This window comes from Petromyzon marinus, chromosome 32, assembly GCF_048934315.1.
Source record: "Petromyzon marinus isolate PM22_M1 ecotype Great Lakes invasive population chromosome 32, UKy_Petmar_22M1.pri1.0, whole genome shotgun sequence".
Taxonomy (NCBI): Eukaryota; Metazoa; Chordata; class Hyperoartia; order Petromyzontiformes; family Petromyzontidae; genus Petromyzon; species Petromyzon marinus.
Genome location: NC_133698.1, coordinates 13730076 through 13753404, shown reverse-complemented (window position 1 = coordinate 13753404; position 23329 = coordinate 13730076). Strand labels below are relative to the sequence as shown.

The 23329-nt window shown below is 56.3% G+C and overlaps 2 protein-coding genes across 12 annotated transcripts in view; both read left to right on the top strand.

Moving 5' to 3' along the window:
• The window catches only part of TTC12 (tetratricopeptide repeat domain 12), a 237655-nt gene extending 226185 nt beyond the window's left edge, over nucleotides 1–11470 (top strand). For all 5 annotated transcript variants that reach the window (XM_076071329.1, XM_076071331.1, XM_076071332.1 and 2 more), the window contains 2 exons: nucleotides 5798–6026; nucleotides 11224–11470. In XM_076071329.1, the coding sequence (XP_075927444.1) occupies nucleotides 5798–6026; nucleotides 11224–11296 (302 nt within the window). In that variant the 3' untranslated portion in view covers nucleotides 11297–11470. The remainder of the gene's footprint in view (nucleotides 1–5797; nucleotides 6027–11223) is intronic.
• Nucleotides 11471–13201: 1731 nt separating this feature from the next.
• Nucleotides 13202–23329, top strand: part of GRIK5 (glutamate ionotropic receptor kainate type subunit 5) — a 32102-nt gene continuing 21974 nt past the window's right edge. For 4 of the 7 annotated variants that reach the window (XM_032964700.2, XM_032964701.2, XM_032964699.2 and 1 more), the window contains exons 1-3: nucleotides 13202–13964; nucleotides 22686–22833; nucleotides 23131–23289. In XM_032964700.2, the coding sequence (XP_032820591.2) occupies nucleotides 13944–13964; nucleotides 22686–22833; nucleotides 23131–23289 (328 nt within the window). In that variant the 5' untranslated portion in view covers nucleotides 13202–13943. The remainder of the gene's footprint in view (nucleotides 13965–22685; nucleotides 22834–23130; nucleotides 23290–23329) is intronic. The other 3 variants (XR_012945836.1, XM_076071326.1, XM_076071327.1) reach the window with 1 other exon arrangement.

Genomic DNA, 23329 nt, shown 5'->3' with positions numbered 1-23329 from the left:
CCGGCGGCGTCCCCCACGCGTCGATGCTTGGAGGCGCTGTGACGTAGGAGGCGGATGAACAAGCGCCACTCCCGAGCTTCGAGGAGCGACGTGGATTTACCGAGATAACTTTCCACCGTCTTTGAAGTCGATGCCAATGCGTGGCGTTCACTCCTGCAGACGGAGGCTCTCTCAGTGGCTAAATAAGGGGGTTGGTTGTCTGCTTCCGGCTGGATGATTCACAGCCACACATCGGCCTCTTGTTCGATGTATTCCTCGTTCACAAGTTGTAGCTCTCTGAGAGCTGAGTGAGTGTTTAGTAGAACCCTGTGAGAGCTGGGTGAGTGTTTAGTAGAGCCCCGGTGTAAGGATCAGGGGAGACGGAGTCACAGAGACGGAGATGGAACCTCACGCGTAGGGTTTGGTTGTGAACCGAGTCTGTCCAGGTCAGCGACCTGGCGCTCCCCGTCGACGATTCCTCTCTCAGCAGGAGATCGGTCCATCTCGGTTGTTGCAGGGTCCCGGGGGCGCTCAGCTCCCACCCGCACGAGCCCGAAGAGATCGCCAGGGCTGAGTGGTGAAGGCTGAGATGAGGGTTATGGTCAAGGCTGTAGTCACGGGCTGGGGTTCGGGTCAACGGTGAGGGTCGAGTTCGCGTTGGAAGCGACAGTGAGTCCCTTGGGAACAGAGCGCTCACCCCCTCCTCCTCTCACCACCCACGCTCCCACTCACCCCACACGGGGCCTCATGCTACCTGCTCGCCAGCTAACTGCAGTTGCCCGCGCGGGTGCTGTAATTAGAGGCCGTTTCTCTTTTAATCGAATTCCGGTGAGCTGGCCGCACGGTGAAGATGCGCGCAGACTCGCGGTGAGCCCGCAGCGGACATCTCGCCGGGTCGGGACCACCCGAGGTGGCATAACCCAGAGGGCCTCCAGTTCCGTAACGAGGTGGCCAATGACGGTCATTTATGGGATACCCATTTGGAGCGAGTCGGGTTATAAAGCGATCCACTCGCATTGTCCCTGTAGACAAATGGGTACCGCTAAAGGTTCGCCACTCGCCCGTGAACGGCGTTACAGAGGCAGCTGCCTTGCGAGGGCGATGGCCGACCTCCCCCCCACCCCTCCCCTCGCTGAGATCGAGGCGTTAATGCCGGGCGTTAAACGCCCCAATTATGCCGGCCTTGGAGGCCGCCCCCCGGCCAAATCAATTCGCCTTCCCCAGCCCTCACTCTGCCGCGCGCTCGTTCCGGGAGCGTGGCTCTCGCCGAGAAGGCGGCTCACGCACGCACGCGCACGCACGCGCGTGCGTGCGATCATTTACGATGCGCTCGCACGCGCGCGCGTGTGTGTGTGTGCATTCCATTATGCGCACGCACGTGTGTACACGCAGCGGTAATCACTCTGACGAGCCTTCACCTCCCCAGAGTGACAGGCAGAAGTGTTTCTCTTGGTCGCCTCCCCCCTCCATGAAGGCCGACAGCGCCTGGCGGCCTTCAGAGGTCGCCACCGCGCCCCTCCGCCATCGTCTCCCCCAGTGCCGATGTTTACACACCGCGTCAGGTGCCGATGTTTACACAGGTGCTCATTTAAGGCTGAGTCTACCTAGGGCGATGCTCGGGATCGGTTCAAATATTCGCAACTGTTATTTGTTCGCGAGCAGGGATTGAACTTGGGTCCAACACACAAAGACACGCGCGCACGCGTGTCGCCGGGAATCTGCAAATGTGAAATTGCGTTGTGGGATTTTAATGTTGTATTGACGCGTGAGTAGGTGAGCGCCCCATTGGGACTGCATGCCTCTTGTCCACGGGGCTCGTGCCGTGCGAGAAGCAAATGAGAACAAAACAGGTCGAGCTCAAACAAACTACGAAGGTGGCGAGAGACTTAAATGAACCCACAATTCACGAGAGATATCAGATACAATATTAGCGGAGCGAATCATGGAGGGAACAACAAAGTAACGAGCGCAGGCGGATGAAGCCGACGGCTTTAGGTCGGCCGCGGTTCTCACCCTCGGCGGCGAGCGACTTCCCGGCAACTCGCCCCTCCAGCCCATTACAGACGTGGCACGGAGGGGAGAAGGGGAGGGGTGGCGGCGGGGCAAGGCTTCGTCCTGGCGATTGATTGACACGGGCCTGTGAATTACGAAAGACCGGGGTGAGGCGGATTGCAGTGGTCAATCGCAATCTCTACATTCAAGTTGTCCGAAGCGATGAAAACGGTTTCATCGGGAGAGAATCCGGGCGGACGCGACGCCGCGCGTCGCCGTGACCCCGAGCGAGCGAGCGGGCGGGCGGGCGGGCGGGGCGTGCATCCAGAATCCGAGCGGCAGCCCGCACGAGGCGGTTGTGTGAACGTCGGACCGCGCATTTCACCGGGAGCCGGCGGCTCTGAGAAGTCGCTCGCCCAGTTGACATCCCAGGCCGGACGCCGCGCGCTCTCCCTGAGCCCTCCAGTGCCACACTCCCCAGCGCGGTCCGAGCTGCCCCGACGCCCTTGGGCTGTGGATGCCGCGGCCCGGACGGGTCGGAGTGGACACGGTCAGCGTCTCGATCACGTGACGCGATTTGGGTTTTTTTTGTGGTTTCTGTTTACTTTCTTTGCTGTGCTCTCATTGCTCTGTTCTGCTTTTGGTTCTTTTTCTGACCTACAGTAAGTCGGTCAACTCTCCGGTCCCCTTGAGTTCTTGCCTGGTTAAACAATTCAGCTGGAACTCACCAACGTGCTCACTCAGGGCTCCCTCGACAGTGAAGCTGTCCTGGTCTCTTGAGTTCTCACCCCTTGGGACAACAACTCGACTCGAGCTTTGTCCCCATTATGCTCTTAGTGGACTCGCCGGGAATCCAAGGCAGCTCCTTCCCTGCTACTCCACGAGATGCTCCACACCTCCCCGTCATCTCTCACGAACACACACTCACAATCGAGGCACTACAACAACAACAACAACGGTAGGCGCCACTACACTGCGGTGACGTTGCCACGGCGCTCGCTCCAGGCTAGGTGCTCTTTGAGGCAATATCACCGCTAATGTGCTGCTACCAGGAGGTCACGGGGTTGACTAACCGAGAAGACTGGCAGATTATACCACCTGTACAGCCACACATACAGCCACACACAGCCACAATAACAACCGCTATTCGCCACTGAGTGACGGTGACGTCACCACGACGCTTGTTCCAGGCTAGGTGCACCTTGAGGCCACGTGAAGTGTCGAACGCCCGCCGGCAGGAGGTCACGGGTCAGACCCAGGTGCCACGGGTTGACTGAGATGAGTGGCCACACACACAGCCACACACGTACGAAGGCACAGTCCGAGAAGTGTGTGCTCTGATATAAATGCCTCATTGTATCATATGAGGATCATTGCCAAGCTGAGATCCATTCCGTCTGATAAAGATGCCGAAATGTGGCCTCGCGCTTTCGTTATTCCTCGGCGAGATTGCTGCGGTGCCTTATTGGCGGAGTTCTTCTTGTGACATTAAATCAGCGTCGTGCTCCGACAGGTTTCCAGTGCAGCTGCTGATGCTGCTGTAGCTCCTGCAGCAACAGCAGCAGCAGCAGCCTAACTGCACACACGCGCACTCACATAACAACATCACTCCGAATCTCAAAGCACAGCCCCGGCCTCCTGTTTAATTCAGCATCGATTGAGAAAACGCTGCTCATGACAGGACTTTAAAGGGCCCTTCATGGTCTTGGGCCTTCATATTCACACGAACAATTGATGCCTCGTCCGTCCTCAGTCGCTCCTTGAAATTTTAGTGAACGCTGAACTATTTCGGTGGCTGCTAGGAAGTCTGAAAATCAGAGTGGGGACAGAGGCTTAAAAATAATAAATAACGAAAATAGTAATTTACATTTATAAAGCGCCGTCCACACCCGGAGGTTACAGGACGCTCTGCGCCGTAGCTCATGAACTCTGTTCCAGGTCGTATCAGCACTGCTGCTTCTGCTGGCTTCATAAAATCTTTACATCAAATTTGAAAACGCGTTTGTTGCCCAGTGCGGAGTGAAGCCCCTCCCCCCCTCCTCCCCCCACCCCCCCCCGCAGTGTTTTTCTTTTCCCCACAAAAATCTACGAACAACCTCTTTCACGATCGCTAGGCACTCAGCTACAGCTGCAATACGAATCCCATTGTCGTTACATTCCGGCTGCTGCTACTGCTGTGTTGCTGTTCAAAGAAAAAAAAACACAAAATAGAAACACCGTATTCGGCGGAGGTCGCGCATTGTTGTCGAGCGGAATTGATTTGCCCAATGGCTTCTCGACTCCCCGGTATTGTGAAGCGCCCTGGAGCGCTTCCTACGAAGCGCGCGGCACAGCGCGCTTTGTCTCGTGTATCTACCGAGCGGCGAACAGCCACACGCACACAGACTGCCCCCCTGCCCCCCCCCTGCCCCCCCCTGCCCCGTGTAAGCCGCATGCACCGTTGGAGACGATTTTAGACAAAAATACAAGATGCACGTACACACATACATGTATGCACACGCACACAACATGCAAAGGCTGACGTACATAAACATACACACACGTATTCTTTGCTTCTTTCGGTAAAGTCACGCAGATAGAAAATAAACAAATATAATTAAAACTTAAATTAGAAATAAAATTTAAAATAAAAGTAAAAACCCCACGACGTTTCGATCGCAACACAAGCGGTCTTCATCAGGTGGAGAGAAAAGAGGGGGCAAGCCTCCAGACACACGTACACGCCTACTACACAAGCGCACGAAGACCCCCCCACCCCCTGTTGAGGCCAAGTGTCGTGAGCGAGCACCTCTAAAGGGACGGCACACGCGGGGTGGTGTGGCAAACGCCACGCCTGGCCACATTTGTGTCTCCCCGGCCGAGTGATCTAGGCGAGGTCAAGTTCTGCTTTAAATAATCATCGTTAGCGGGATGGCGGGTTCGTAGCGCAGTGTGACCACTGCACTACCGCTCCTCATACACAAGCACAAAGATACAAAAAAGCGTGTAGCCTTAACAAGCTGTAGGGGCAAGTGCTGTTAGCGAGCACCAGTGAAGGCCGGCACGGCACACGAGGGGTGGGTGGCCAGCACCACACCCGGCCGCCTTTGTCTCCCTTGTCGATATGTTTACGCACTAAGTACTCATTTGAGGTTGAATCGACCTTGGGGAGGCCCAGGACCGGTTCAGATAATCGTCACTGGTGTTGGCCGTGAGCAGGAATCGAACTCGGGTGGCTGAGTTAGTAGCCCAGCGCGCTAACCGCTGCACTACCGCTGCCCGCATGTACACACACGCAGTACATTCAGACAAACACTCACGCATGCACGGGCACACTCGCGCACAACGGCTCCGGTAAAGACTCTCACTGACCTACGAACCCGGCGACCCGAGTTTGGTTCGTCACACAGTGGGCTGACCACTGCGCTACCGCTCCCCATACACAAGCACACACAGACACGCACACACGCACACGCGGACGTACACACATACAGAGATTACCCCCATATAGCCGGAAATACTTTTGGGGCAAGTGCTTTTAGCGAGAACCTATGAAGGCCTGCACGACGCACATTCACTCTCACACTCAAGCATGAGCAGATTCGCACATATTCGGGCATAATGTACACACACGTGCGTACGCAGGAACACACGCACGCTCGATCACAACAGCTGCAGTCACTGACAGGGCCCGAGGCTGGTCGAACAGATACGTCACCATCGTCATCGTCATTATTAAGACCATTGTGACTGACGTAGTGGCAGGACCCGATTTCTGGTGCCTGGTCTCACGCCACTGTCCGGTGTGCGACCCCGCGCGGACTCCCTCGACCGCGTGTATCCCCAGGACTGGACGCGCTTCTTGCCCTCCTCGAGGGCCCCACGGGGGCCGGTGAGGGGCTGGAGGGGGCGCAGGGGAACGCGGCCCTGTGCCTGGGCCACTGCGCGGCGTCTCCGCTGCTGCCCGGCCGCGCGGTCCCCGCTCTGCTGCGCCACGCGGCCCGGAGCGACGCCCCGCCGGCCCTGCGCGCCAACTGCGCCATCGCGCTCGCCAAGATGTGCCGAGCGCAGCCCAGGTGACGAGCCACGCGGTGCAGCATCGCCGCCTACGCCACCACCATCACACTGTCGTCGTCGTCGTTATTATAGTCAGTGTCATCGTCGCGTTCACCTGATCATCGTCATCACGATCATCACGATCGCCATCATTAATGTCATTATCATCGATCACCTTCGTTATCACCCTCATCAATAGCATCATCATCGCCCTCATTATCATGATGATCGCCATCTTCACCATCGTCATCAATGTTATCGTGACCATGAAGACATGAACATATATTCGAGCACAGTTTAGCTCTTAAGGCCTCTTTATTCTCGTGAGTTGCCTTTGTTCAATTGTTTTTGAACGTTGCATTTGGTCTGCCCTCGCTCCCTCACTGATGAAGCATCTCTAAGACCGCCCGCCGTGTTCTTGCGGTGATGAGGAAGAACATCCTCATAGTGATGACCGTCATTGCCGTCACCATCATTAGCATCATAATTGCAATCAGTTTTATAAATGCAATCGTGATTAAATCACTATCGACATTGTCAACGTCGCCATGTCGATGACTATCATCGTCATTTGTTTTCGCGACTCCCAGCGAGTGTTTAAAGAGTCTCGGACATAAATTTTCAGAAAATCTGGCTGCTTTAAGATCTTTTTTAGCCATCTCCATTTTTGTGTTCGCACTTTCCGAGGTCGACAGCGTTCACGCGTCAGCCCCTCCATGTTCGTCCGTCAATAAAGACCGGGGTCATTTATTTCTTATTCCAAACGGAAAGGTGACATTGGTAACATTGCATCTCATTGACGATTACCGTAGAGTCAACATTTCAAATGGCGAGCAAAAAAATGTGCGCTGAATCGCACAAATTCGTTGCAGATGCGCACGGATTTTTTTTCCGGCCTTCGTTTTTCGGGATGAGTTTGCAACAACAACAACAAAAAGCGTCACCGCTGGGTTACCCCCCGCCGTGTCTGTCCACGCGAGGAGGTCCTGCGCTGCCCCCATGTCTCCTTGGATTAATTGAATCGCGTGTAGATGTTTGGAAGCTGTGGGTTTGGTGGGCCCTGTGATTTCCAGAGCATCCTTGCCGCATCTGTCGGCTTACGCGGTCCGCGAGGGAGCGCCGCTTCAGGGATTAGCGGCACTGCAGATTTCACCCAAAGTTGTTACGACGAGGAATCGGGACGCACGCGCTGCATGCGTCTCCTCTCAGCAAAGAGCAGCTGACGGTTATAAGAACACGCTCGCCACATTCGGTGTGCGGCCTTGGGGACAATTTTCCAAAATAGGCGACGTTCCCAGGCATTGGCCATCCTTCATTGCGCGTAAAAAAATATTTTGTACCGCGAAGAAAGGCCATTACCTGAAACGTCGCCCATTATATATTTGTATTTCTTTTAAGGCCGCACACACACGGTTGTATTGAGGAACATGCCGAGTTTGTTGTTATTTGTGCTTGTGGACCACTGCCAACACAGCAGCAACGTAAAATATTAGTTTTAATAATAGCAATAATATAATTATAATATCATGCAAAAAGCCCCAAGACTGTTGGTGGATCACACACAGATGTTGTGAAACTCGCTTCCCGTGGGCGTCGAGGAGGAGCCGTACGTAGCCTGGCTCTGCCACGAGAAGGCGTTTCTGAAAAAACGGGGACCCCCAGCGGTTTCATCAGCATGAGCGCTTGGAAGCGGCTTACGTACAGCAGTGGGAAACACAGAGAGAGGTGCAGTTCCAGCTGCGGAGAAACGCCGCTCAGCCAGGACGGCCCTGCTTCTGGGTTGCTCTGCGCTCTCCTGCGAGAAGCGAGACTCTCATGCTGTGCGACTGGAGGTGGTGATGGCGGGGTGGGGGGGGGATAGCGAAGCGGTCTTGGGAGCCGATGGGATGGATGAGTCACTTCTGTCCTTTTACCTCGCCTTAAGCCGGCTACTTCTATGCAAATGACACCCTGCCTTGCAGCCCACGCGATTGGCGGCGCCGTAAGAGTCAACGAGTGCCGCCGCTTACCCGGGATCACTGCTGCTCTCTGAAGGGAGCTATTGGACGGGCGGGGCCGTGTGCCGCAGCTATTTGCCCTTAACGAGGGTCAAACCTTTCAGCGATCGTTTCCCAGTGCTTCTGAAGGGTCCATAATTGGATGCAGGCGTGCTGCACGCGCCGGATGTACACAGTGTATGCCCGTGGTCATTAGGAGGGGATACTAATACGATTTAACGCTAAGTTTAAGGTCACGCTGGCGAATATTCAATGGGAAGGGTAGATAGGTTGCGATGGCTGCATGCCCTCGGGGGTGGTGGTTAATCGGGGAGAATTGTGGGTCTGGGCATCAGTATCACGGACAGCGGCCGCTCTGGGCACTGTGGACAGCACCGGATTTCAGCACCATGGACAGTGGTGACTGCACATACTAAACATCATCTACATATATTTTGATTTAAAGCTTTCGTGACTGCAGGGATTAATATTCTTGGTTCTTTCGGTAAAGTCACGTAGAAAGGAAACAATAAAATAATAAAAAATATAAAACAATATTTTTATTATTTTATTGTTTCCCTTCTACGTGACTTTAATAATAAAAATATAAAACAATATTTTTATTATGTTATTATTTCCCTTCTACGTGACTTTACCGAAAGAACCAAGAATATCTAATTATATGTTATTATGTAATAATAATACATTCATTTTGTGAGTGCTTTTCTGAATGCTCAAAGACACTTTACATAAAATCATAAAAGCAGCAAAAACAACATCAAATGGTAAAAACACTAAAAACACCAAACTTAGCTAAACATTAAAAGCAATTTAAACAGGTAAAGCCCGCGGAGCTAAATATCTATTTTTCAGAGGCGACCTTTCCACACGTGATAGATCATCGACGTCGTGTATATCATCACGCGTAGGATTTTATAGAAAGTAGGAGCTGAAAAATAATCTCAGCTCGCGTTTCTAAAATGTGAAGGACACAACCGGAGGAATCCGAGACAAATCCACGCGACCGCCACCGGGCGAGGACACGCCAACTCCAAATATACAACCAGGCGATTGTCGGGGTCCGGCATCCAGGGCCTCATGCGTGCCAGGCGAAGGGAGATATCGTCTCGTCGCCGCCGCGCCCCACACCGCCGTGGCTTCAGCACCGCGGACAGCGACTCCACCCCCCCCCCCACCCCCCCGCGGGCCCACCCCTGACGCGGGCGGGCGGGCGGCATAATTGGCCCCACGTGCTCACGTGTAGCGACGCTAATACCAATTAAGGACCTTATTTATAGCGATGTGTGCGCTTCTCTTTTTATATATATTAATATAAATACCTTATTACCAAAACAATGACAGTATCGAGCGCGGCAATGCGTGTACCAGGCGTGTTCAATTATGAGGCTGCTCGCGGTGCGCATCGCAGTGATGATGGTGATGAGTCTTCCTATCGTCAATTCATGTTTTGGTTACCCCGTGGGGAGGGGGGTGGGCAGGTGAGGAGCGCCGCGCGTTTAAAGAATACACGTTAATAAACAATACGTGTTCATAAACAATACACGTTTTTAAAGAACCCAAGTATTTAAAGAACCCAAGTGTCTAGACAATACAAGTGTCTAGACAATACAAGCTGCTACAACGCTCGTACACGACGAGTGTAGCTCGTGGCGGCGCCACGTCGGGAATGGATCGCTCTGTGTGCTGCTGCTGCTGCTTGTCGCGTCGCTTAACACTGCGTAGGGAGGGCTGTGTCTGCGTGTTGGCTGCGTGTTGTCTGTGTGTTGGCTGCGTGTTGGCTGCGTGTTTTGGCTGTGTTTTGGCTACGTGTTGTCTTTGTGTTGTCTGCGTGTTGGCTGTTTGTTGGCTGTGTGTTGTCTGCATGTTGGCTGTGTGTTGTCTGCATGTTGGCTGCGTGTTGGCTGTGTGTTGGCTGTGTTGGCTGCGTGTTGTCTGTGTGTTGTCTGTGTGTTGGCTGCGTGTTGGCTGTGTGTTATCTGCGTGTTGGCTGCGTGGTGTCTGTGTTGGCTGCGTGTTGGCTGTGTGTTGGCTGCATGTTGTCTGTGTTGGCTGCGTGTTGGCTGCGTGTTGGCTGCGTGGTGTCATCGTGTTGTCTGCGTGTTGTCTGTGTGTTGTCTGTGTTGGCTGCGTGTTGTCTGTGTGTTGTCTGTGTTGGCTGTGTGTTGTCTGTGTGTTGGCTGCATGTTGTCTGTGTGTTGTCTGTGTTGGCTGCGTGTTGGCTGCGTGGTGTCTGCGTGTTGTCTGCGTGTTGTCTGTGTGTTGTCTGTGTTGGCTGTGTGTTGTCTACATGTTGGCTGCGTGTTGTCTGTGTGTTGTCTGTGTTGGCTGTGTGTTGTCTGCGTGTTGGCTGCGTGTTGGCTGTGTGTTGTTTGCATGTTGGCTGCGTGTTGTCTGCGTGTTGGCTGTGTGTTGGCTGCGTGTTGTCTGTGTGTTGTCTGCGTGGTGTCTGTATTGGCTGCGTGTTGTCTGCGTGTTGACTGCGTGTTGGCTGCGTGTTGACTGTGTGTTGGCTGCGTGTTGGCTGCGTGTTGTCTGTGTTGGCTGCGTGTTCTCTGCGTGTTCGCTGTGCTGTGTCTTGTCTGCGTGTTGGCTGTGTGTTGTCTGCGTGTTGTCTGCGTGTTGGCTGTGCCGATGACTGGTACCAGCGGTGTCAAGATCGGCCTCTGTGAAGGAGATTCGTGAAGGACGCTACTGGGCAGTTTGAGGCAGTCGCCCTCCATTCGGAGCGTCGGACGAATAGAACGCAGTGGTGCATCTACCGGTCATCTCAGTCAACCCACGGCACCGGGGTCTGTCCCGTGACCTCCTGCCAGCGAGCCTTCGACACTTCACGTGGCCTTAAAGGGCACCTGGCCTGGCACAACCGCCGTGGTGACGCCATCGCCACTTCGTGGCCAACGGCGGTTGTTGTTGGGGCAGGCAGGGGGTGGAGTGTGGCGGTGTTTGTCGCGACGGCTCGCGTCTTTTTCGCGACAGAGCGCGCTGTTCATGGCGAAACAATCGCCGCGTTCATCATCAGCATCATCATCATCACCGTGGCGTATTCTTCCGTGTATACATCTCTCGCGCCTCCCATTGCAGTGAGCAGTAGGAGTACACCCCCGAGGCGCCAGAACCAGAGAGAGGCGATCGCGACAATCAGAGCACGGGAATTGTTTGCAACAAGCGGGCAGCGATTTTTGGAGAGCGAAATAAACTCGGCGCCGGGCTCTCTGTGCAGATTCGCGCGGAGGCTGCGGCGACGCGAGCACGGCATGGAGCTGCTCCGAGACTGCGCGCAGCTCCTGGACTGAAGCCGCCGCCGCCGCCACCTCCTGTACCCCGCCTGCCTCACCACCCGCGCGTGGCTACTTTCACGCCGCTGTGAGCGCCGCCGCCGCCGCCGCTTCACCTCCCCGGCGCGGCCCGTGGCGAGCTGTTGCCGCTGCCGGACTCTTCTCGATGCTAATAAAGGCGGCTCGGATAAATGCGCGACTGAGTCGAGTGTTGTCCCCGTGCGCGATGCCACCGGCCGAGTCGCTTCTGGAGTCCCAACCTCAAGAGCCCCACACCGGGTCCCCCCCCACCTCCCCTCCTTTCCGGACGGCTTCTCTTGGTCAGAGCCGGACCCAGGAGCTTGCCCCGTGCAGTTATCCCCGAACTCTGCGCACACTTGAAAACCTCTCCGCGCCCTGTTTGTGTGTGTGTGTAGGGAGGGAGGGGGACCGAGGGGATCTCTGTCACAGCGCTGCGCAACCTTCCCCGACAACGCGCGTAACAGCCGCACACACAGACAAAGATCCCCCGTACAGCATGTGACAGACTGTTGGGGCAAGTGCTGTTAGTGAACAGCTATGAAGGGTCGGCACGGCACACAAGGGGATGGGTGATCAGAACCACGCCCGGCCACTTTCGTCTCCCCAGTGATTATGTTTACACACACTGTACCAGATACTCAATTAAGGTTGAGTCGACCAAGGTGAGGCGCACAGTCGGTTCAAATATTCGTCACCGTTATTGGCCGTGAGTGGGAATCGAACTCGAGTCGCCTGGTTCATCGTGCAGTGCTTTCGGGGCAAGTGCTGTTCGCGAGCACCTAGAAAGGTCGGAACTGCGCACGAACGGGCGGCTTTGCCAACACCACGCCTGGCCGCCTGCCTTTGTCCCCCTTGTGATGTTTACACGTCGAACCAGGTACTTATTTAAGGCAGAGTCGACTTAGAGGAGGCTAGGCCCTGCCCCGGTTCAGATGTTCGTCACTGATGGTGGCCGTGAGTGAAAAATGAACTTTGGTCGCCGGCTCCGTAGCGACGTGCGCTAACTACCGCGCTACCGCTCTTCTTACACAACACACGAACACCCCAATACAAAAACAATGATCCCCGTGGTGGCCTTTAGCAGACTCTTGGGACAAGTGCCGTTAGCACGCTACCTTATGAAGGCCTGTACGGCACTTGAGAAGGTTGTGTGGCAAGAACTACGCCCGGCTGCCTTTTTCTCCTCGGTGCTGATGTTTTATACACACCGCACCGTAAACTCGTTTGCAGCTAAGTTGACCTTGGGGAGGGAAGGGCGGGGAGGGCCAATTCCGTAATACGCCACCGATGCCGGCCGCGAGCGGGAATCGAACTCGGCTCGTTCGGGTTCGTAGCTCAGCGCATTCCACCCCCGGGCCACCGCTCCCCAGCACGCGCACAGCCAAACAGGAGGCGCACCCCCGAGAGAGACGACTGCTGGCCGCTCGCCCCGCGCCATGAGAAGCGAGGAGCGGGCCGACTCGGGTGGGGGGGGGGGGTGGACGGGGGGAGGCGAGAGATGGAGACGGCGTGGGGTTAGGGCGGAGGTTACAGATGGAGTGGAGGGGATGCGGGGGCGAAGTGAACGGAGGCATGGAGGCGAAGGGTGGACGGGAGGAGAGGAGTGAGAGTGTGGGAGGCGAGCTAGGATGGGTGGGAGAGGAGGGAGGGAAGTAGAGGAGTCGGTGATGGGAGAGGGAGGGGGGTTGGAGTCGAGAACGGAGGGGAGAGGAGGGAGCGGGGCGCGAGAGGAGGGAGGGAAGCAGAGAGGTGATAGGGGAGGGAGGGAGGGGGGTATAGGAGTCGAGAATGGAGGGGAGAGGAGGGAGCGGGGTGGGAGGGGGGAGGGAGCGCATGGGCGGGCTGCGGCGCACGGGCGCGCAGGGCGGGGTGGTGGTGGCGGTGCCGCTGCGCGCCGCGCCGCCCATACCCAATGAGCCCGCAGTGGAAGCGCCGCGGCTTGGCCAGGCGCAGCGCCGCGCTCGCTCTGCCCGACGCCTCCCCGCGCCTCTGGGATTGAGCGGCGACCTCTCGCCGGTCCCTGCGCATCCCGCCGCAGTGCGCGCCTCTACCGCGGCTCTCCGGGTCCCACCCGCGGCTCTCCAGGCTCCAATCCCGGCTCTCCTGGCTCCACCGAGGACTCTCTCGGGCTCCGACCGCCGTTGTCCGGGCTCCTCTGCCGCGCGCGGGCGGGGTCGCTCCCGTCCGGGCTCACCCCCCCCCCCCCCCGTACGAGTATCGCAGCTCCACCACCTGCGCTGATCCCTCGCGCGATTTTGGCGACAAGCAGACCCCCATCACTCGCTCCCTGCGCCCGGGCGACCTCCAGGAGTCCCCGCTGCCGGGTTCCTTAAAGATCCCCTGATAGTCGACCGCCCCCTTCGACTTACCCCCCGCTCCGCTGCACCCATCTCGCGGCTCTCCCAGCAGAGCTGTCCCCCGAGGCGGCGGGATGTGATCCACACGGCCACTCCCCGCGCCGCTCCGGTCGCTGATCCCCGCCCGGTTGGCGTCCTCGGACCGAGCCGGGACTCTCCTCGCTTCGTGCCCCCCCCCCCCCCCCGCCCGCACATCGCCCCCAGAGCGGGAGGCGACGATCCATCGCCGCGCGGGGATGTGAGCCCCCGGGGCGCGGGATCGGATCGTCCTCACTCCGCGCGGTGCCATGGCGACTCCACTGCTGGAGGTAAGCACGTGACTCCCACGCGAGGGACACTGGGGAGGGGGGGGGGTCCAGCGGGGTCCGGCTCCAAGGGGGTCCGGTTATAACCCCCTTGTATCGAGACGCCTCGCAGGGAGGGGATCGGCTCGCCGAGAGGCTTGAGCTGGGCTGGCGGTGAAGGGTGGTGAGTTCGGCGGTGAGCGTTGGTGGGGTGTTGGTGATGTCCGGTGAGATTTGGTGATGTCCGGTGAGATTTTGTGATGTCCGGTGAGATTTGGTTATATCTGGTGAGATCGGTGGTGCTGTCGGGCGAGGTGTGGCGTAGTTTGGCGATGTTTGACAGCGAGGTCTGGTGAGGTCTGGTGAGGTTTGGTGATATCTAGTGATATCTGCTGATGCCTGGTTTTGTCTGGTGAGGTTTGGTGGTGAGGTATTGGTCCGTGTGTGTGCGTGGTGAGTACAAGGTGAGGGTGTGTACATATCAGCACTCGGGAGACAAAGACGGCCGGGATTGTCGTTGGCCACACTACCCCTCGTGGCGGGATCAATGGCTCGCTAACAGCTCCATCAGGATATGTAGACGACACGGGGGTGTACTTGTCTCCGTTTCGTGATCATGCGTGTGCATGCGTGTACATGCGTGTGCATGCGTGTACATGCGTGAGCATGCGTGTGAATGCGTGTGCATGCGCGTGCATGCGTGTACATGCGCGTACATGCGTGTGCATGCGTGTACATGCGTGTTCATGCGTGTACATGAGTGAGCATGCGTGTACATGCGTGTTCATGCGTGTGCATGCATGCGCATGCGTGTTCATGAGTGTTTCTACGTATGTATGTGAGGCGAGCGGCGGCGCATCGGTTAGCACCCTACGGACACGGCGACCCGATTTCAATTCACGCTCACGGCCAACACCAGTGACGATTATTTAAACCGGTTCTGGGCAGCCTCTAGGTCAACTCAGCGTCAAATGAGTACTTGGGGCGGAGACAAAGCCGGCCGGGCGTGGTACTGGCCACCGACCCCCTCGTGTGCCGTATCGGCCTTCGCAGCACTTGCCCCAACAGTCTGCAGCGGCTATTGGCGGCATCTTTGCCTTTGTGTGTGCGTGGAGCGCAGTGGTTAGCGCACTGCGCTCCGAACTCGGCGACTTGATATCAGTGTCGTGAGTGTTGGCTGGACCGGTTTGGGGTCTTCAATGTCAGCTTAGCAGCAATGAGTCGTGCCTGGTACGGGGTGTAAGCATCGGCTACACAGACTGTCGGGGCAAGTGCTGTTAGCGAGCAGCACCTGTGAAGGCCGGCACGCCACACGAGGGGGGTGGGGTGGCCCGGCCTTCACGAGGGGGGTGGGTGGGTGGCCGGCACCACGCCCGGCCGCCTTTTTTTCCGCACCAGGCACTCATTTGAGGCTGAGTCGACCGAGAGGCTGCCCACACCACCCCATTCAGCGTGCCGAACCGCCCTCAATAGGCGCTCGCGAACAGAACTCACTGTTGTGGCGGGGTTGTGTGTGTGTTGAGTGTGTGTACATGTGTGTGTGTGTACATGTGTGTGTGTGTACATGGTGTGTGTGTGTACATGTTGTGTGTGTGTACATGGTGTGTGTGTGTACATGTTGTGTGTGTGTACATGTTGTGAGTGTGTACATGGTGTGTGTGTGTACATGTTGTGTGTGTGTACATGTAGTGTGTGTGTACATGTGTGTGTGTGTACATGTTGTGTGTGTACATGTTGTGTTTGTACATGTGGTGTGTGTACATGGTGTGTGTGTACATTTTGTGAGTGTGTACATGTTGTGTGTGTACATGTTGTGTGTGTACATGGTGTGTGTGTACATGTTGTGAGTGTGTACATGTTGTGTGTGTGTACATTTTGTGAGTGTGTACATGTTTGTGTGTACATATTGTGTGTGTGTACACGTTGTGTGTGTGTACATGGTGTGTGTGTACATGTTGTGAGTGTGTCTGTCTGTGTGCGCCGTGGTTAGCGCGCTACGCTACGGACCCGGCCACCCGAGTTCGATTCCCGAGCATGGTCAGGCTCAGTTGCGATTCTTTTTGAACTGGTCCTGGGTCTCCCCTAGGTCGGCTCAGTCTTAAACATAAGTACCTGGTGCGATGTGTAAATATCAGCAGCGGGGAGGCAAAGGCGGGTGGGTGCGGTGCTGGCCACCCACTCCCTCGTGTGCCGTGCCGACCTTCATTGGTGCTGCTCGCTAACAGCACTTGCCCCAACAGCCCGGTAAAGGTTGTATGGCGGCGTGAGAGCCACGAGTCTCACGCCGAGACTCTCACGCCACGAGTCTCACGCCACGAGTCTCACGCCACGAGTCTCACGCTACGAGTTTCTCACGCCACGAGTCTCACGCCACGAGTCTCACGCCACGAGTCTCACGCCGAGACTCTCACGCCACGAGTCTCACGCCACGACTCTCACGCCACAAGTCTCACGCCACGAGTCTCACGCCACGAGTCTCTCGCCGAGACTCTCACGCCACGAGTCTCTCTCTGATCCCGACTGCCAACCAACCAGTCTGCTGTGCGATGTTTATAACGAATATAAAATATACCAACATTACGTGACATAAATCATAACTTTGATTCGTAGCCTCGATACAATCTCCGTAATCATCATCACTGGCAACACCATAGCGCGATTCGCTAAGCACTGCGCCACCGCTCCCCGCAACCACCCACAAAGACAAATACCTCCTCCCGTACAGCCTGAACAGACTGTTGGGGAGAGTGTTGCATAGTTGTGGGTGGCCAACACCACGCCCGGTCGCCTTTGTCTCCCCAGTGGCGATGTTTAAACACCGCACCAGGTACTCATTTGAGGCTGAGGTGACCTCGGGGAGGCCCAGGACCGGTTCAAATAATCGTCACTGATATTGGTGGCCGTGAGCGGGAATCGAACTTGGGTCGCCGCATTCGTAGTGCAGCATAGCGCTAACCGCTGCACCACCGCTCCCCACACACAGACACACACACAGACACGCACACACAGTTACACACACACACAGTTACACACACACACAGTTACCCACACAATCACACAGTCACACACACACAGCCACACACACACACAGTCACACAGTTACACACACACAGTCACACAGTTACACACACACAGTCACACACACACACAGTCACACAGTTACACACACACAGTCACACACACAGTCACACACACACAGTCACACAGTCACCCACACACAGTCACACAACAACAACAACAACCGCCATTCGCCACTAAGTGGCGGTGACGTCACCACGACGCTTGTGCCAGGCTATGTGCACCCTGAGGCCACGTGAAGTGTCGAACGCCCGCTGGCAGGAGGTCACGGGGCAGACCCAGGTGCCACGGGTCGACTGACTGAGATGACTGGCTGATGCACCACCTGTGCCCCCTACTGTGCCAACCTGCTGTGCTTTAGCCACCAGGCGCTCCGCTCGTTGTTGTGAGCGTCGCTCCTCCGCCCTCCGTTGTTGTTGGAGGGCGACTACCTCCAACTGCCCAGTAGCATCCTTCACGAGCCTCCTCCACAGAGGCCGATCTTGACACCGCTGGTACCAGTCATCGGCATTCCACTCAGCTCCACGTCCTCCTGTACCACATCACTCCATCTCTTCTCTAGCCCGTGCCGCGCCCGCTTTGCCCCCTCAATCCGGCCGAACAAAAGCTGTTTCGGCATGCGGTGGCTGGGCATGCGGGCTACATGACCCAGCCATCGCAGCCTTGCCCGCCGGAGGAGCTCACCGATGGGACATTGCCCAGATCTTTCAAGGATTTGTGAACTCCTCACACAATCCAGTCTGGTTAAACCCAGGATGGATCGTAGGCAGGCCAGCCTAAATGTTTCTAACCGGCGAAGATGTTCCATTAGGGGGGTCCACGTTTCGCAAGCGTAGAGAAGGGAGGGAATGACCGTGGCCGAGAAGACCTGAAGCTTAGTGCGGAGCGACAGACCAGGTAGCTTCCACACAGCGTTACGCAACCGATGAAAAGATATTGCCGCTCGACTGATTCGGAGTGACACCTCTGCTGTTAAACTGGAGCCAGTCATAAGCACACTGCCCAGGTATGGGAAACTCTCCACTCTCTCCACAACTGCCCCATCACCGATCGGGAGTTGTGGGGGTGGAGTGTCCGATGGTACAAAATACCCAGGCAGGTGCTTAGTTTTGGTGGGGCTGATGGTAAGGCCCCACCTCTTAGTGGCACGCTCCAGTCTCAGCAGCAGCGTCTCCAACTCCTCCTCTGACTGAGCAGCTATTACCAAATCATCAGCATACATAACGTGGTTGAGCAATAGGGAGCCATCCCTTGACCGCACCCGGGCATCGATCAGCCTCCCATTATATCTGTACCATATGGAGATTCCCCCGGTACATCTATTGAAGGCTTCACGAACTACGTGGTCAAAATAGATGTTAAATAATGTGGGAGCCAGAGGACATCCCTGTCGCACCCCAAGGTGTACAGGGAATGGCTCTGACTCCCGGCCACGTAGTTTTACCCGGGCCCGCTCACCATCATGAAGGTCCTTAATGATCGTGAGCAGAGGGTCAGGTACTCCAAAAGCACGAAGAACAACCCAGAGCCCAGGCCTACTTATGGTATCATAGGAGTTGACCAGGTCAATAAAGCAGAGATGTAGGTCTTGCTGGAATTCCCTATACCTCTGCTGTAGCAGACGGACAGAAAATATGGCATCTGTGCAGGACCGCCCTTTCCTGAAACCGCATTGGGGCTCCGCAAGCCTCTCCTCAGCGTGCCTGGCAAGGCGATGTTGAATAATCCTTGCCAGGACCTTTCCCGGCACACTGAGGAGTGAGATGCCCCTGTAGTTGTTACAGTCTGCGCGGTCCCCCTTCTTAAAGAGGGGGACCACCAGGGCATCCTTCCAATCCTGCGGAACCCGCCCAGTGGTCCAGACTGTTGTTATGATGTCATGTAGGGCAGTCTGTGCACAAACGCCACCCTCCCTCAGCATTTCGCTTGGGAGATCATCTCTGCCCGTTGCCTTTCCTGGTTTCAGACTCCGGATCGCCTTCAGTACTTCCTCAACAGATGGCACTTCAGCCAGCCACTCACAGGGGGTGACTTCTTCCAATATTTGAGGCACCGCAGCCTCAGCAGGGTCATCCTCACTTTGTGCCACGATATTTTCCTGGCTGAGGGATTTTCCCTCCCCCAGGACCTCACAAATGCTCAGAAAATCTGCAAACCTGTTCCTGGGGGTCGGAGATTGGATCACCATTTTTTCCCCTAATGATGGTAATAGGTGTGGCGCTGCAGGTTCCTTTTTTGATGGAGTTAAATAGAGATTTGTGATCCCGGGCCACTGAGGCAGACTCCATCTCCTCAGCAACCCGCGACCACCACCCGAACCTCTGAGCGAAGGCTGCGGTAAGCTTCTTCATTCTCTGACGTGGGATTCTGTAGCCGATGACAGTGGGCCTGTTGCTTTTTCTCAACCATCCTGAACACCTCCTCTGTCAGCCAGGGTCTCTGGGGAGGTCTGGACTGCGTACCCAAAGCAGCCATTGCAGCTGCATGAGTCACAGTCCTAAACCTCGCCCATTTACCCTCGACATCAGGAGGAGTGGGGGACGATGCCAACCCCAGCCGCAAGCGATGATGAAATTCTCGCTTGCAACTTTCATCAGATAACTGAGACCAGGCCACTTTAGGTTGGAATGGGGTCTTGGGTGTACACCCACCACCGGAGTGGAAGAATGGCAGGCGCACCTTACAGATGACAAGTCGATGGTCAGAGGGCAGATCAGCTCCACGGTAGGTCCTGGTGTCAAGGACATGGGCTCGCATCTGCTGGTCCGTCACTATGTAGTCCAGCAGATGTTCTTGCTTGGACCCGGCATGCATCCATGATGTTGTGTGGATGCGCCGATGCCGGAACAGCGTGTTGGTAATTACAAGCCCATGAGCTGCACAAAAATCTAGCAGCCTCCTACCGTTGTTATTGAGCTGATCTGGCCCATGCCCTCCAATCACTCCAGAGCAGGTGCCAGCATCATGACCAACTCGGGCATTGAAGTCACCCAACAAGATAACTCTATCCCGAGGGGCCACTTTAACCAGCACCTGTCACAGGAGGTCATAGAAGGCATCTGACTCATCGGCTTTGCCTGCATCCCTCCATGGATGTTCGTCTTCGGTGGGGGCATAAGTAACCACGACCATCACTCCTTGCCTCCGGTTGATGGGAAGGCGAGCCCAAAGTAGCCTGGGGCTTACAGCTTCCCACACCTCACCGCCACGTTCCCACGTCCCCTTCATTCTTTTGTTCAAAAGAAGAGCCACACCCTATTGTTTGGTAGTCTGCTGCTCCGAGTAGAGGACTGTCCATCTCTGATGGTTGCAGGAGCCAGAACCGGTCCACCGGACCTCCTGAATGCCACAGAGATCCAGGCGGTACCGGTCCAGCTCCTGACAGAGGAGTGGCAGCCTCTCCTCCGCAGTGAGTGTTCGAACATTCCACGTGGCCATCCGTAGTTGCTTTTCGTTGTTTCTGGAGGTGCCCCGAGGGTAGAGATTCAATCTCCTGGCTCCGCCAAATGGGGCTTGGCCAGGAGACGTCATAGACGCCTGTCCCCCCGGGGCCTCCGGCACAAGCTTATTAGTTACATATTTCATTCGTAATTTAGTGGTAATTAATTGAAGGTGGAGGGGTTACCAGCCCCACGCACCCGTCCAGAGCCCCCGTTTAGCCACTGAGGTGGACACAGACGCCATGAGGGGAGGAGCCAATCGGAATTGGCCCTCCCCCCACAGCACTGTCCACGACAGAGTTGCCCGTCCGGCACCGCGAGGAGGTAGGGGGTTGTTTTGCCGGACACAGTCACACACACACAGTCACACACACACAATCACACACACATAGTCACACACAGTCACACATACAGTCACACACACACAATCGCACACACACAGTCACACACACACAGTCTCACACACACACAGTCTTACACACAGTCACACACACACAGTCACACACACACAATCACACACAGTCACACACACACAGTCACACAGTCACACACACAGTCACACAGTCACACACACAGTCACACAGTCAAACTCACCCTCGCACGCGCACGCCCATCGCTCGAGTTGTTCCCTCGGCAACCGCGCGTGGGAAGTCACAGAGAATGGGCGACACAGCGGCTGCGAATTCAACTTGGGACGATGCCGAGCTCACGTGGTCTGTACCTCAGCACTGCGGAAGTTTGCGAGGGGTTGGTGGATCACCGCACGAACATTGTGAATCTCCCTTCCCCGCGGACGTCGAGGAGGAACCATTACCCGGGCTCGCCATGTGGACTCCACTCTTATGTCTGGATGGGATAGAGTGTTTAGGGTTTGTCCGGGTGCTTCCGTTTTCCTTCCACGTACAAACATGAAATAGGCCGATAACACGGTCATACATAGAGGACCGCAGAGCGCGGGCAATTGTGGTGTATCGCCGGCGCCGCGTGGCTGCTGCTGCTGCTGGCTTCCCGCTCGTCTGCGGTTCCTCCTCCCCGCGCCTCCGAGTCGTCCTCCTCCTCCTCTCTCTCTCTCTGTGTACGAGAGCGAGCGGACACTGTGCCGCGGGGAACGAATAAAATCAAGGAGACGATGATAATGATGACGTCCGGTGGAGGAGAGTGCGGACCGAGTGGCAGCTGGAGGAGGGAAGCGCGTCCGACGCAACGATGTCATCGGCCCGCGCGCGCGTCTCTGTCTGTGCGGAGCGAGATGGGGGAGCGGTGGCGATGTGGTTAGCGCGCTGCGCTATGAGCAGCCAGGCGCCCGAGTTCGATTCCCGCATAGGGTCAGAATATTTAATGTATGCTGGAGGAATCCGATGAGCTATTAAGCTAGATCTGAAGTTTTCGTGACTGCAGGGATACATACTCTTTGGTTCTTTCGGTAAAGTCACGTAGTGGGTTTAAATTAAATTAATTACATTAAATTTAATTTAATTTATTTTATACCTACGTAACTTTACCGACAGAACCAAAGAGTAGCCATAAAGCTCTTTTCCCCAGATGCTCACAGCCGACACCAGTGACAATCATCTCAACCGGTCGTGGCCTCCCCTATGCCGTTGTCTTTGTGTCGGTATGCGACTCTGGGTATCTGTGTATGTGCACATGTAGGGAGTGTATGTGTCGGTGTACCCGTGTGTGTGTGTCCCTGGCTTTGCATTGCACGTGTGTATATCTCTATGTACCTGGTTGTATATATCATTGTGCAAGCGTGTGTATCCGTGTGTATGTATTTGTGTGTGCGTACGTGTGTACCTGTGTGTGTATCACTCAATGCGTAATTAGTCGCCGTGGCAACGCTCTGAGGGCCTCGTCTCGTCATTAGCGGCGAGACTCGCGGCCTCATTCCCCTGCTCGAGTCTTTCACGGTCGCGATGGCTCCTCATCACGAGGTCACCTTGCCCAGCCATCACCATCACTACAACCATCACCATCATCACCACTACAATCACCATTACCGTCATCTTCACCATCACCACCATCATCACCACCACACTCACTTTAACCATTACCACCACTATCATCACCACCACGATCATCACAATCATCACCACCATCATCATCATCACCACCACTACACTCACCTTCACAATCATCACCACCATCACCATTATCATTATTCATGAGCCTTGGCCGGGAATTGAAATCGGCGGCTCCCCCCCCCCCCCGCCTCCCTCCGTCCCAGGCGCCCCTGGACCCCAGCTGCGCGACCCCAGGCAGGGGTCCGCGAGCCCCCGCGCCGTACCCGCGCCTCCCGTGGCCTCCGCTCCTCCTCCTCCTCGTGGTGCTTTTGGTGCCAGGGAGCGCCCCCGTGCTCACCTCCCTGCCCATGGGTGAGTAGTGCCTCACCATCCCTGCCTCACCACCCCAGCCTCATCATCCCTGCCCATGGGTGAGTGTCTCACCATCCCTGCCCATTGGTGAGTAGTGCCTCACCATCCCCACCTCACCACTCCAGCCTCATCATCCCTGCCCATTGGTGAGTGCCTCACCATCCCTGCCTCACCACCCCAGCCTCATCATCCCTGCCCATGGGTGAGTAGTGCCTCACCATCCCTGCCCATTGGTGAGTAGTGCCTCACCATCCCCGCCTCACCAATCCTCCCCGTGCCCCCCACGCCGCCCCCCAGCCGCGCTGCTGGACGACACCCCTGCGTGTGGGCGTGGCGAGAAGCTCGCCCTGGCGCTCGCCAAGGAGCACGTGGGCTCCGAGGGGCTCCCGCGCGCCCGCGTCGACGTGGACGTCCACGAGCTGCTGCACGACAACGACTACGAGGCCACGGAGATGGGTAACCGTGGCGACGGCGCGGGGGCGGGGTAACCGTGGCG